General features: G+C 44.9%; 1 protein-coding gene across 1 annotated transcript in view; it reads right to left on the bottom strand.

Moving 5' to 3' along the window:
- LOC144820131 (A disintegrin and metalloproteinase with thrombospondin motifs 6) overlaps positions 1-15,918 on the bottom strand; it is a 463,746-nt gene that overhangs the window by 227,971 nt on the left and 219,857 nt on the right. Inside the window, exon 7 of the mRNA XM_078677765.1 lies at positions 15,201-15,281. Within this exon, the coding sequence (XP_078533891.1) occupies positions 15,201-15,281 (81 nt within the window). The remainder of the gene's footprint in view (positions 1-15,200; positions 15,282-15,918) is intronic.

Here is a 15,918-nt window from a genome sequence, read left to right on the forward strand (position 1 = left end):
AGTTATTTTTCTTAAATATTTATTAGAAATCCAACTTCACCACTGAATTGGATTTTAATAAATAATAAACATGGTAATTGAACCATTTCTCTAGCTTGTCCCGAACCAAATTTAATATATCAAGCTGCACACTAGTTTTCCCCAAAAAAACAGCCAAAGCTTTTCACAGTGAAAATAGCTTTTGGGGGCCTGTCGCTGTAGGGACATGCCAACATTAATTTTATACATGCTCCACTTTTCAACACCATGTATCCTACCTTGTGGGCTACAAGGCCTACACAGGCGTGACTTATTAATGTTTAAAAAGAAGGTTTACCCCCAACAAACAGATTATTTGACAGGCCGGGCAGCAGATTTAAACTGCAGCAGAAAAGCTACAAGGGTATGCCTGAAGCCGTATTGTGGGCTTTTAGGAAAGTTAAATATTCCAGCTATGACTTATCCAAGTTCACCATATTTTAGAGGATAACAGCGCATGCACTGGGGCCTAATTAGCAGTGTCCTCGTGCACACAGTCAAAAAACCAGCAACATCTATTAAATAAATTGGGGTGCCCACTCAAAAATGGCCACTATCTCACACAGACTGTGTCAATGGTTCAGCAAAAAGCAGGCAACTAAGACGCCCAGCACAGTCTCCCAATGCTTGATCTTGACATGAGTCCCAACACCAATCACCCCAGTCAAAAAGGCCATTATCTTCTACTCCCATGCATGCACAATAGCTTGATGCTCGATTCTCTATGAGTTCCTATCTCCAGCTTGTGTCTGACACTCCACCTTATCTTGAAACAGATGATTCTTTTATTACAGTACAGGGTTATTATACACAGGCCACTTCAACATCACAACTGTTTGGCATTTATGCTTCAATATGAATTTACAGAAGCTGCCACACAATCCATCATCTGCTCTATAGTGTTGTTTCAAGCTCAAATGGATCAAATGTTATTAGTATCCCATGCGGTACGATGGAATGTCAACATTTTACAAACGTTAACTGGCAACCTTCAGCTGCTGATTCCTGCATTTAGCCATTTAAAGAGGTGACAATCTTGCCCTGATATTGTAAATGTCACAAACGATATGGAACAGGGGAGGACTTTTGGCTGCAGCAAGAAACAACAGGCATTTGCAATGCAATAGATCTCGAGTTTACGCGAGTTTGAGCTATTGGTATTGTAAATGACAAGGCCATTTATTTACGTTTTCTAAAACAAAAACATAAATCAAAGTAATTGTAATTCACAATGCCAATAGCTCAAACTCGGGTAGATGCGAGACCTATTGGATGGCAAATGCTTGTTAACCCTGCAGAAGTGGCACCCTTCACTGCTTTAGATGTAACTTCAAAGAGACTTATTATAGTTCATTCACCGTCTCATCATTTCAGAACTTTGTTTGTTTTGGTTGTTTTTGCAGTTTTATATGCTGTAAACTTGACCCTGATGGTTTAGGAGCACTTTACCTTAACTATAGTTACATTATACAAGGACACATTCCTTTTTTGAATCACAGGATGTTAAGCCGACGCGGAGGACCGAGCTCTAAAGACAGAGGTTCTAGCCCTCGTGACACAATCTCTGCCACAAGAAAGGAGGCATTTTCAATATTATTTACAACGAAGCCATAGTTGTTGCCTATTTATCGTATGCAACTAAAAAACATTACCCTGGCTTTTTGTAGTTGTAAGGTTTCATGTTGTATCATATATCTGGATGCACTGACAGAAGCAGCAAACTTCCAGTCGGGCGACCCACCATGTTAAGCACAGATTTTTAGCTTGAGTGTTTTGAGCCAAGCCCTTCTTACATCGGCCACGCCCCTTTGAGAGACCCCTCCAGTTGTTTCATCCCACTTAAAGCCCTGATAGCATGCACTGCAGAAGTATTGAATTCGAGATGGAATAAACTAGCTCAGAGGGTCATTATACCTACTTTATCTGTCTGGTGTCAGCAGACCCAGGCCTTGCATCCTTCCAGGGTAGAAAAAAAAGAACAAATTCGAGTTGGAAATGACAACACTTACTCTAATGGTTAGAAACACCATTTAGTAATCTGGAGTTATGCATAAAAATATATGACTGGACAGAAAAGTAGAGTATTTTAGACCCATAAGACATACTTCAAGTACGCCAAAGACAACCCCTACAATTTACAGCCCATGCCTGCCTGAAATAAAGTTAAACCCATGAAATAATTACACGGAGAGTTGCTCCCTGACGGACATGATTTTCTCATTTAACTCAGCCTGGGGTTTGTGCCATAGCCCTGCCTGCATATGTGGGGGCTCCCCCCAAATCTACTTTTTACATTAAACTGACGCACTGAGCTCCACGCCGGTCAGAACAGATCCAAAGAGACCGCAAAGGAAGGAACTGTCCACTCGGCCGCAACACGTTCTCAGTGACCCCAAAGCGCTCTGAAGTCGAGTAAATCAGTGCTTTGGCACCAGAAGAAACAAATGCTAGCCCCCTCTGTGCGCATGAGCCCACTGTCACCCCTCCACGTTCAACCATGGCATTTACACGGAGGAATATTAAGTGCCGCCAGGGGTGGAGCCGAGAGGAGCTCGCACTGAATCTGGGCTGAGACTTCAGTCGGGTTAGGAGGCTGCCAGCAGAACTACTGCAGAGAAGCCTTAACCCACAGAAAAACAGTAAAACATGTTTCAAGGAAGTACACGGCTGCCAACAGCGGCTGCCGTCTGAATTCTATTAGGACATGTTACTTATTGCAGCCTTCTGGCGGGAACTGCCCGCGCTTTACCATGGACGGGCTGGTGGGAGCAGAGACAAGTGTGTGCGGGGTGGAATGAAACAGAAAGGTAGAGCGGGTGGTGAAAGGAGAAAGAAAGGGAAACAAGCCCGGGAGTTGTGTGCGCGCGCGCAAAAAGGAAATTAAAAAGAAGCACTCGAGTGGTGCCCGCACGTGCCAAAACTGAGCGATGCGAGGAATGCGCGTTACTGTGCGCGTAACCGCACGCTCTAGGCCACACAAAAAGCTGTGGTCGGCTTTTTAAAGCCCACTCACTAAATGTCTCGCCAGAGCAGCGCATGTGCTGGCTCAGGGGAGACCTAAAAACTTGAACTATGTAAATACATTTCAAACAGGATAGATTGAATGAGTCATTCTTTGTCATGATTTTCTTTTATTTCAACACCCGTTCAAAATAATTCTCACATCACCGACTCAGTTTTTAAACATGTAGTTATTTCAAAAGAGTCCTCAGAGCTTTAGAAGAATCATAAATATGTTGCATCTCTTTTTAAGGTGCCATCTCCTAATGAGACAGCAATATAATAAATATAAAATGTGTAATCATGTTGTCTCGAGTTGCTTCTAATTGAAAGAGGGGCTCCATAATGGCTACATCAGTGGTTCCCAAACTGTATACCGCAGCACCCCGGTGTGCCATTAAAACCTGCCAGGGAAGCAGCGCACGTCTTGGGAACGTGAAAAACTTGGTATGTTTGAAGAAGTTTTTTTAATGTACAAAGTTTGTAAACTATTTGCGGCTCCCAGTAACCCATTGGGCAGTGTTATGTTGGGGAGTTATTGAAGCCCCACCTGTCAGCGCCTGGATCATGGTTTTGCCCAGTGCGTACAGTGCTTCAATGTAATAAGGAGCCTCTGCATAGGCGGGGCTAGGCGAAATCAGAACACAGCGACGCAGAGTGTTATTGCTGATGGTGTTCTGCAGGGACTCTAGGCAGATAATGACATCACATGAAATGAGGTGGGTGTAATCTTGGATTGGAAAAATATTAGACTGTGAACCATTAGGATTACGGACAACGTTAAGGCAAACCATGCTCATCTTTACTAGGCAATGCACCAATGTGGCAGGCACAAGACAACCAATAAGAATCTTGATTCCCAATTTCCACACGCTGATCTTCTTCTCCACCTCTTAAGTTGTAAGCGAGGTGGCCGCACAGCGGAAAAACCCCAAGGCCAGCCACTGTGTGGATTTGACAACATGGCTAGCTGGAGCGTCGGTAAACAACCTTTACAACGAAACTTTTACAACGCACTACCATTACAACGCGGTCATTACAACGCAAACTATTACAACGCATTGCGCTGGGGGGCGCTCTAGGATAGGGAATAGGTTAATTTACTATCCAATAACCTTCCCTAGTGTCCACGGGGACTGGAGTTGGAATAGTAAATTAAACTATTCACTACCCAACACCCAAAAGCACTATGCGTTGTAATGGATTGCGATGTAAAAACCGCATTGTAAAGGCAGGCGTTGTAATAGCCTGCGTTGTAACGTCAGACATCCGGAGCGTCACGAGGGCTGGTAAATACGGCCTCCACCTATCTGGGTGGAGCAGACTTCCTGCTTCCTGGAGCATACAAATCATGTGAGCCCGAGTGAGGAAACCACTCGAGGGATGCAACACCATTCAGTGACATCACCATGGGAGAATAACAGCAGGCAATATGGGTCTTACAAGTCCTGCACCATCAAGGTATGACACCAACACGTTTTGCGATTTTAATGGTTGATAATTAGGGCAGTAATCAAAATCATACAATAGGCAGCCTACATTTATACCTGACATGTATTTCCATATAGGTTTTGGGAAATCTGTCTTTTCTTTCTGAATTTTTCATTGCACCCATGTTACCTAACTCGACCGGACTACTGCATACTTTCCCCTTCCTCTCGGCCCAAACAACTCCCCCTCCCGAAAGACTTCTCTGCCTGATTTAGATTTCTAAAGCAAGGAGTGTTTGTGCACATATGACGATCTACTATCTCTGGCCTCATAGGCCCCCACTGCAGTGTTCGCAGTCACTCAAAGGTGGTCACAAATAATATCCTGTGAGACCTGCCACTTTTACTACAACGGTCGCATGGCAAAATGAAAAACAGGTCGCAAACCATTCAGTGTGCGACATGCACATTTTGGTTTGAATAAATAGAGACTTAGGAGGGCAATCTTTCCCATTTTCCAGGATTAGAACAAGGGGAACCAATGTGAATGCTCTTGACGCTTCCCTGTTTGCCCATGTTCTTCAATATGATTATCTGTAATGTTCTCCAAGAAGGTGTGCAATCGTTAATATTCATTGTGTTCCTTTTTAACGTTAAAACAATTAGAACTCTCACCATTGACTGGACACAGGTTGAGGGGTTCATTTATGCTTCCGCTTTCAATGAAAAGATTTACGGGAAAAACAATTACAACTATAGATGTATTTATTTATAAGAATCTGAGAAAGGGGAAAATTAGCAAGCCTTATTGTAGCAGTTTGTTCAGTATAACACAGCAATACAGAGTCTACAGTTCAACCCATTAAAATATCCAGAAAAATATTGCTTTAGATCATGCGTTTTTATAGTAACAACTCATTACTGAAGGCAAGTATCAGTGGGTTTCACTTTTTGTGCTAGTATCGATTACTACTATAATTCAGTCTTTGCTTGTCTTCCTGTATTACTAGTCCTTAATCTCCAAAGAACTCAAAATGCTGTTGTCCATTTGCTCTCAGGGGGAAGAGACAACATTATGGAGGGCAGGGGTCTCTACATTGGTTCAGCCAGAGATCGTATTTTCATCAAATTAATTTGCCATGTCTTCGAATTTATTCATGCGCTTTCCTCCTGGTATATAGCTCATAGAATCTTGGTGTACAGTATCTAAGAAGCATATATAAACTCCCTAAACCACCCCAGATGGAACTCAATTCAAAGGCAAAAGGTCTGTTCTCCCACAATTTCCTACCCAGAAACACCTGGGAAATCTCCTCCCTTGCCTCCTTCAAACAAGCATTGGCATAGCCAATAGGTCTCACCTTTTGGACCTTATAAGTGTTTAGCCATGCAACAGTTAAAGTTGTTGCAGTAAGGAAATTGTGCTGCATAAATAAATACTTATAAGGTCCCAAAGGCGAGACCTATTGGCTATGCCAAAGCTTGTTTACATTGCTGCTGGTAATCTTGCAATGAGGTGATCAAGATTGACAATCTTGCATAGGGTGGTCACTAATATAATCTTTTCTAATGTATATGCACTAAGAAATGCGTTACTTACCTGTAACAGCAGTTATCCAGTATTGGTATCTTTCATAGATTCACATGCCTGAATCATTCCCCGTCGTCGGGGTGGGAGTCCCCGGTAAATAATTATAGTAATGTCACATGGACATATACTTAGTACTAGGCCAGAGGCCTCACATTAGTAGCCTATCTAGGTCCTTATGTAAAAAGGACCAAACTTTGGCCAGTAGCCAATCAGCCCTTATCACCCTCCTCACCTTCCTGGAAGGAGCCCTTGTCCCTCAGATTTTCGTAAGCACCGTGCCAAGTAGTACCTACTGAGGAGACTTAGGTGAGCCCTTCTAGAGGAGGCGGGTGGGTTGCATGTGAATCTATGAAAGATACCAATACTGGATAACTGCTGTTACAGGTAAGTAACGCATTTCTTATCCAGTATTATGGGTATCTTTCATAGATTCACATGCCTGAATCAGAATAGCAAGCAATAATGAGCACATTTCGCAAATACATCTTGAAATGCATAATAAACTTATCATAAGTTGTTACACAGTTTACATAATACTCACAACCTGATAAGAAATGTGCGAGAAATTACCTGGAAGGTGGGATGATAGGAAGAAGGCTCACCTCTAATGAAATAGATGACGTAGGACCGCCTGTCCTACTGCTGCATCCTTCATAAGTGCAGAATCCAAGCAGTAGTGCTTGGTGAATGTATGTGGCGTCTTCCATGTCGCCGCTCTGCAGATGTCGACAATGGGTACCCCAGCAAAGAGCGCCATGGAGGTGGCTACCGCTCTAGTGGAGTGTGCTCGAACCTTTGAAGGCAGAGGATGGCCCGCCTGTTGGTGGCAGAATGCAATGGCCGCAGAAATCCATCTGGAAATGCTCTGTTTTGTCAATGCTAGGCCTTTCCTGGGCCTGCTAAATGCAACAAACAATTGGTTAGACTTCCGAAATTGCTCCGTCCTGTGTATGTAGAATTTGAGACATCGCTTGAGGTCCAATGAGTGTAGAGACCTTTCAGCCGCAGATGATGGATTCGGGAAGAAAGATCTCAGGACAATAGGTTCATTGAGATGGAAAGAGGACGGAACCTTTGGTATAAATTTTGGATTAGTCCGTAGAATGACCCTGTTGTTCTTAAACTGGATAAAAGGGTCTTGTACAGAAAAAGCCTGCAGTTCACTAACTCTCCTTGCTGACGTGAGCGCCAGCAAGAGAGCCGTTTTCCATGACAAATACTTAAGATCTGTTTTGTGAATTGGCTCGAACGGGTGTTTCATTAGCTGAGCCAGTACAACATTTAGTTGCCATGTAGGTGGTGACGCTCGTACTGGAGGGAAAGATCTGAATAATCCCTTCAGAAACTGCTTGACCAGTCTGTTGGTCCATAGTGAAGCGCCACACAAAGAACGTCTAAACCTGGAGATGGCCGCCAGATGGACTTTTATGGAAGCGTGTGCCAGCCCTGAATTGGCTAGGTGGAGCAGATAGGGCAGAATTTGTGCTGGAGTAGAAGTGAACGGATGCAATTTCTGAGCCCTACACCACAAACAGAACCTTTTCCACTTAAGGGAATATGTCTTATTAGTACTTTCAGCCCGGGCCCGGGCTAGAACGACTTTGCATTCTTGTGGAAGATCTAAATTCTGGAACTCTCTGAACTCAGGAGCCAAGCCGATAAATTGAGAGATGTTGGATCCGGATGCTGGACTTGTCCCTGGTTCATTGTAAGGAGATGTGGGCATGTCTTGAATAGAATTGGAGGTTCCAGCGAGAGAAGGTGTAGTTCTGTATACCAGTGCTGGCGCGGCCACGCTGGGGCTATCAGGATCATGGTACAACTCTCTGCTTTTAATTTCCGTAGGACCCTTGGGATCAGGGGAAACGGTGGAAAGGCGTAAGCAAAGACTTTGCACCATGTCATCGAAAAGGCATTCCATAGGGACCTTTTCTGGGGAAGCCAGCTTGCGTAACGTTGGCATTTCGCATTCGTTTCCGTCGCAAAGAGATCCAGGTGAGGCTTGCCCCAACGGGAGAACACTGAGTCGAGCGTCTTCTGGTCGAGCTCCCACTCGTGGCAAATTGAGCGCTGTCTGCTTAGCGAGTCTGCCAGGGTGTTGTATACTCCTGGGACATACTCTGCCCGCAGAGAAATGTTGTGCTGGAGCAGCCACCTCCAAATTTGCTGAGATTCGCAAGACAACGTCTTGGATCGAGTACCTCCCTGTTTGTTTAGGTAGTGCATTGTGGTGGTGTTGTCTGTCCTCACAAGCACTGGGAAGCTCCTGATTCGGGGAAGAAATGCCCGAAGAGCTAAGCGTACTGCTCGTAACTCTAGCAAATTGATGTGGAATCGTTTTTCTGCCACTGACCACTGACCGTGTACTTGCAATTCCTGAAGGAACGCTCCCCATCCTTCCAGTGACGCGTCCGTGGTTATGACATAAGGGGAGACTGGGAGTAGAAAAGGAAGGCCTTTGTTCAAGTTGTCGTCCAGAAGCCACCATCTCAGAGCCTTTTTCATGACCTGAGTGATCTTGATCCAGTCGTCGAAGGATCCTGTACTTTGGATCCACTGATTTGTTAAAGCTTCCTGTAGAGGTCGCATGTGGAGGCGACAATGCGGAATGAGAAATATGTTGGAAGACATCATTCCTAGCAATGACTTGAAGAGCCGAACCTTGACTCTCTTTTTGGTCTGAATTTGGACGGCCAGGGTTCTCAGCTTGACCTGACGTTCCTTGGAAGGGAAGGCTTTCTCCTGTTGTGTATCCAATGTCGCTCCTAGGAAATTGAGACGTTGTGATGGACGTAGATTTGACTTTTCCTGGTTGAGCGTTAGGCCTAAGTTCTTGAAGAGACGAAGGCAGGCGGTAGAGGACTTGGCCACGCCTGTCTGAGTAGGAGCCTTGACAAGCCAGTCGTCCAGGTAGGGAAAGACTTGATGATGATGCTGGCGAAGGTATGCTGCTACTGAAGACAGACACTTTGTAAAGATGCGTGGAGCTGACTTTAGGCGGAATGGTAATACTCTGAACTGGTAGTGCCTGCCTGCTACTGCAAACCTCAGGAATTGTCGATGACTCTTGTGAATGAGGATATGAAAATAGGCATCCTGGAGGTCTAAGGATACCATATAGTCTTTTGAATTGAGTAGGTGTAATACCTCCTGGAGGGTAACCATACGAAAAGACTGCTTCTTGAGGTATTTGTTTAGGTGTCTCAAATCCAATATTGGTCTCCACTGCTTCTTCTCCTTTTTTCTGATCAGGAAATATCGGGAGTAGAATCCTCTCCCCTTTTGTTCTCGAGGAACTCTTTCCACTGCTTTTTTCTGGAGCATTAGCGAGAGTTCCTGTTGAAGTATGTTTAGATTTTTGTGCTGCGCAGGACATGGTGGATTTGGAGGAGGATGTTCCACAAACTCCAGAGTGTGTCCGAAGCGGACTAACTGCAACACCCAACGATCTGTAGTAATTTGTTTCCAATTGTGAAGGAAGTTGGTAATTTTTCCTCCAACTACGAATTGTGGAGAAGAAGTGGAGGCCAGCTGGAGAAAGCAGTCATTGTCGCCTGTTATTGTCTTTCTTTCCTCCTCTTCCTCGAAAGGACGATTTGTTATATGAGGATTGTCCTTGTTGTTGTTGCCTCTGCTGATATTGAGGTTTGTACTGCTGGGAAGAGTTATAAGAGGACTTGTAACCTTGATAGTTGCCACGAGACTGTTGTCCTCGACCTCTGGAGCCTCGAAAGGAATTCTGCTTGAATTGTAGGGTGCCTAGGGCTTTCGCCGTCTCGGTATCCTTCTTAATGCCTTGCAGCATGTCATCAATATGTTCACCGAAAAGGCGCTCCCCATCAAAAGGCATGTCGAGGACTTTGGCTTGCACTTCAGGCCGGAATGCTGTGGCTTTAAGCCAGCCCTGGCGCCTTAAAACTGCTGCTCCCGCCAATTGACGGAACCCTGTGGAAGCAATATCCAGGGCCACCTCTATCATCTCTGAAGCAGAGCGCTCACCCTCCAGCAAAATCTTCTTAACCTCTTCTTTCTGGTCTTCTGGAATCGCCCCTAGATATGGGGCTATATCTGCCCATATCTGTCGATTATAACGACCTAGTAATGCTAGAGAATTTTCAGCCCTGATTGATAGGGCGGACATGGAGGAAAATCTCTTGCCAATGGCATCAACTTTTCTTCCTTCTTTATCAGGAGGCGCTGTCATTGTCGCTGACGGATTGCTGGACTTCCGCTGAGCAGCCTGAGATATAACTGAATCAGGTTTAGTTTGACCAGTTAAACATGCGGGTGCAGTGTCTGGGGCTTTGTATTTCTTTTCAAGTCTAGCCGGCACTGGAATGAGAGAGAAAGGAGTTTTCATTATTTTTTGTCCTTGCTCCCATATATAATCGATCACTGGAATGGAGCGAGCTGATCTCTTGAAGGGTTCTTTAAAATCATGAAGAAAACAGTCCTTCGTTTCCGATGCTATTTGGATGTTGAACCTTGCAGCCGCTCTTCCTACGATAATATGGAATCCCCCTAAGTCTTCAGGGGTTGAATCGTCCTGTACTTGGTCTGGGGATATTGGATCTGGGTTAGCATTATCATCAGAATCCATATCATCATCATCATGTATTTCGCCTTCTTCATCCTGGGCCTCATCAATTCCCACTTCTTCCTCATATTCTTCCTCATCCGTAGAATTTTGAGGAGGAAATGACTCTTGTTCCTGATGCACAACCCGCGGGGGAGGCCGCTGTCGATGTTTAGGAGTTGGTGTTTCCTGTGGTACCTGTACTCCAGAGGCAGGAGAAGATGATGGAAATCTTTGTTTATAGTCTGAAATTAGAAATTGCAGGTCAGAAACAATTGAAGCTGGAAGGCACACCATAGGCTGAACAGTGGTATGCTGTTGAACTGATTCTTGAATTGTAATTTCCTCCAAATCTTCGTAGTCCGAACTCTCCTGAACTTTGATGTTGAGATGAGAGGGACTGGATGCTATGGGAAACATGGACCGATCTACTGGATCTTCTGTTTCTAAAAACTGCGTTGGCAACAACTGTTGGACCTTGCTGGGTGAGGTCATCTCTGGTGTGACCAAACATGACGACATTTTAAAATGTGTATACGTATACTTTAATGAGGGAGAGCCCTTAGAGTGTAAATCCTTTGATGCGGCGTCCGTCGACGGTGTAGCATCTACCATTTTTGATGTATCAGGCGTTTTCATTGTCATTGATGTCCTCGTCGACGACGACGACGATGTCCTCGTCGACGGCGGCGTCGACACTGTAGCCGTCGACGACGATGACACCGTCGACGACGGCGACGGCGCCGTCGACGGTTTCGTCGTCGACGGTCTCGACGTCGACAGGATCGTCGACGGTGGCGTCGACGACGGAGTCCTCGTCGACGAGGTCTTCGTCGACGGCTGTATCCTCGTCGACGGTTGAGTCTTCGTCGAAGATGGGATCTTCGTCGACGAAGAAGTCTTCGTCGACGGTGAGATTTTCGTCGACGCTGGAAGCTTTGCCTTCGCTGACGATGAAGCAGACGTCGACGGGAGCGCTGACAGAGGCGACGTCGACGATTTTGTGACAGGGATGACAGAAGGTATTGACCTACCCATCGTCGTCGATGTTAAAGTAGTCGATGCCATGGAGAAAGTAGACGCCGTGGATGTCGAAATGGAGACTGTCGACATAGTCACAGGCAGGCCAGACGACACAGTAGCTGGTTTCTTGAAGTCTGTTACCTGAAGAGCAGGTTTTAGAGGCTTGACCTTAGGGTGACTCTCCATGGATTTTGGCTTCTTGTGATGAGGCGCAACAGACTGCTCTGGGGATGTCTGTCGAGGCCGTTTGGGAGAGGAGTGGAAACTCCTGAAGGAACACTCACTCTCACCTGAGGAGACTAGACGCTCTTTGTCCTTCATCCTCTGGAGCCACAGAAGCAGGCGCCCTTCCCTGTCCTTCAAAGTCTTGACCGGGAAAGTGCGACAAATCTTACATTCTTTGGCAGAATGCTGAGGATAGAGACAATACAAGCAATCCTCATGCTTGTCCTCTATATGTAACCTCATTTTACTACAAGAGGCACAGGGTCTAAAAAGCCCTTTCTTAGGAGTAGTAGACATAGTGACTACCAAACTCCCTTCAGAAACTTGAAGAATAATAGGAAAATCCAAAGATATATCAAGAAACCTGAGCAGAGCTCAGTGGAGACTCCCTTCAGCACGACGTGCGGTAGAAAATCTGAGGGACAAGGGCTCCTTCCAGGAAGGTGAGGAGGGTGATAAGGGCTGATTGGCTACTGGCCAAAGTTTGGTCCTTTTTACATAAGGACCTATATAGGCTACTAATGTGAGGCCTCTGGCCTAGTACTAAGTATATGTCCATGTGACATTACTATAATTATTTACCGGGGACTCCCACCCCGACGACGGGGAATGATTCAGGCATGTGAATCTATGAAAGATACCCATAATACTGGATAATATTATTACTACCTCAGGATCATTTTCCATGAGCATAAGTAGCTCTTATTACTGTAAAGGTTGGAGACACCTGCCCTAGAAAACAAAATGAAGAGTTTATAAAGGCAAAAGGGTCCTGAAAGATAAACTGCCTCTAATGCCTGTGCAAAAAAACAAGAAAAGATAAGTACGACTCGGCACAGTCACCACAAATAAGAACAAAAGGAAGGAAGGCAGAGCCTCTGTAACACTTACCAACCCTCAGAGCACCACCCCTGAAGAAAGGGAGTACAACTCGGAAACCAAGGCGAGGTCCATAGACTGTCGAAACTAATGCACAAAAAGTTAAACTGAAGGCATCCCAGCAGCCTTAAACATATAGGTGGTGCCCATGCAACCGTTTGTGTGAGGAGGAACCCCTGCCTTGTAAAAGAGTTTCTACCTGACATTTTCTTTTTTGCCCGCATCACCCAAGCAGCCATTTTAAATCTGAAGTACAGCCCTCTGACTAAACAGAAGCTGCAGCCCATCTGGAATGCGAGAAACGCAGTGCCTAAACAGCCGCTTCTGAAAAGCCCCTTGCAACCGCAATCAAAATAATTGGACGTGGCGAGAGAGGAGCTGCTTCTAAGAACTGCGGCGCCCACGCAGCCGTCGGTTAAGTCAATAAAACAGAAAGTTGCATCTTAAATAACGGAACTGCATCTAAAATAAATAGCGTCCTAGCAACCGTAATGTTCACAAAATAAAACAGACCTAAATTCTTCGACTGTGTCCCTGCTACCCTCCACAGTCCTACAATTGCTTTGGACAAAAACAAGAAAAAAACAAGTGTGTTCCTAGCGCTAAAAGGAGGCAGCAGGGGGAGGGGCGAGAGGAGGGGCGAGTGCAGGTTAAAATAAGTGAAAGCATTTCACTTGTGAGAGCGAGCAGCGCAAGGAGCGATAATTACTACCATATGACCCCCTTGCTACCGCAAGTGAATCGCCACATGTGCACGCTTTGCCATTGAAGGCAATGGAACGAGCGCACGTTTTTGGCTGAAAAACTAAAGCGATCGCTAAAGGTCTTTTTGCCTATGCAGCGCATGCGCGCTGGGTAGGCGAGACCTAAAAAAGAACTAAGTGCCTGATTACGATGGTGTACGTACTTCTGTCCATCTGCCATTGTCTCGGGGATGGGGACCACCTGCCTTTAAGGCGACGGTCCCACATAAGCAATTACAATGCGACCGCCACCACAGCGGCCACAAAAGGCATTTTTTTCCATTGCAGCGGGTGCTGCTGGCTGCAGCACACAGTGCAATCTAAAAAAGGCAGGTTTTGGTTTTCCCTGCTTTACGTAGCAGGCACCAGTCGGTGCCTACCACATGGGGCAGGGAAATGTAGCCGGACACCAAAGGTGCCCTCCAAGTGCAAAAGCAAACTCCCTGCACAAGGGAGTCCCGCAACGGGCCCCCAAAGGCCATCCCCACCAACCTTTCCATGGCGGGTGAACCGCCTTGGAAAGGCTGGTGGGGAGCCAGCATCGTAATCTGACCGCACCGCCAGCAACATGCTGAGGGCCTCCGCAGCACCGGCAGGCCCAAGGAAGCACTGACCGCCATGGTACCCCCCGCCATCATAATTTGGCAGATGGAAATTGGCCTCACGATGGCGGTGAACCCGCCACCGACAGCCGGTTGGTGGCGGGTTCACCGCCATCGTAATGGCCCCCAAATACTGCACTTTTGTAGGGTAACTGAAATACCTGCATCAAGAGATCCTACGTTTGTGAGCCGAGGCCAGGCTTAAATCCCCCCACCCGGAAAAAAAAGAGTGACATAATAAGGAGCCGTGGCCAATAGGTGAAGAGATCCGCGGGTCGAAAAAGTTTGGGGACCACTGGCCTAAATAGTTTGTCTTTCCGTGCTACAGACATTTGTCAACCATGTCACATAATTGGCTCCTGCATTACAACGTAATTCTAGTGGCCTGACTATTAGATGATGAAGTGGAAATTACTCAAATGGCAGCCAATTAGACTGCTTAGAACATAAGCTCTAACAAGAAATAGACGCCAATGCTAATAGACGTCAGGAATTTTGTCATCCACTGCTTTTGACTCATTGTCAATGCAGTACTGTTGCAAAATGTGTTTCAATATTAAGGAGCAATATGTTCTGGTGTTGAACAAAAATATATATATTTGTGCACATCTGGAACTGTTAAAAGCACACACTCTACACATTAATTAGTTATGTCCTTTGCATGTGATAATGGGTTTAGAAAACATTGACGCACGCATTTTAATCGACAATTCACAGGCAAAAATGTTCTTGAAATATATATAGGTTAAAATTTGCTTCAACAGGTGGTAGTGAAATTCTGCATAGTACTGCATAAGTTTGCTCTATGTTTTCAGACATCAATATATGCAACTGTGGTTTCTATCAATGCGTTCATTAGCTCAGGAGGATTTCACAATGAGTTTTCTGTGAGAAGGTGTAACTCACTCCAGAATTCCTAGTAGTAAGCTACATCTACTTATGTATCAAAGGCCTGTGTATTGAGCTCTTCTTCTTTGTTCGGAAAGACAAGATGGTATACACATTGCGATCAGGAGTACACCTAGTTATCCCAGGATGTCATTTATTTAACCAAAGGAAATAGTTTATGCGGCGAATTCACTCTTTCCATCACACCACTAATCAACAACTTACCAATGTAGTTCTTTGACACTGCAATTTCTTTTATTTCAATGTGAACCGAACCTCTTGGAATGTGAACAACTTCCATGTACCCTAGAAGGCAAAAGTTAACGTCTTATGACCAGCATCTGCAACTGTACTCAGGAAACAAGAACTCAAAATATCAATTATAAACGATGTTCAGGACTTTGTATTCCAAAGATTTTACTTACATCCTTTAGCCCACCAAGGAGAAAAAGATCTTGAAACTTTCTAGACATGTCAAAAATTATAAACTTTTGTTTTTACACAAATTAATCCTAACATAGTGTATATCTGAGGAATTGTTTGAGGGTTGGTATCAAGAGGTAGGAGATGAACTGATTTATGGCTGTCAGTTTTTGTGAGTTTGAAGACACGAAGTTTTCTTCATCTATGTTTTTTAATGTTGTTCTTCCTTTCATTTTTTCATTCTACATTTCTTTTTTACCTTCTGTATTTATTTGTTTATCCTTTCCCATCTAACTACACTTGTTCTTTTGTTCTCTCTCCAGGCTAGTAAAGGCTGCAACAACAAACCATGCTCTTGCTAGTTCTAAACAATTAGGTAGGTACAGAAAAGCTGGCTAGGTCAACTCAGTTTGTACTTGGAAGTCAATTTAACAATGGCTGGAAAGCACAATATAATTCTACGGAATGTTGCTGTGCACTTCTATGCAGGATATACCCAGCACAGTAAATGATAACTTAG

Source organism: Lissotriton helveticus, chromosome 2_1 (genome assembly GCF_964261635.1).
Source record: "Lissotriton helveticus chromosome 2_1, aLisHel1.1, whole genome shotgun sequence".
Classification (NCBI taxonomy): Eukaryota; Metazoa; Chordata; class Amphibia; order Caudata; family Salamandridae; genus Lissotriton; species Lissotriton helveticus.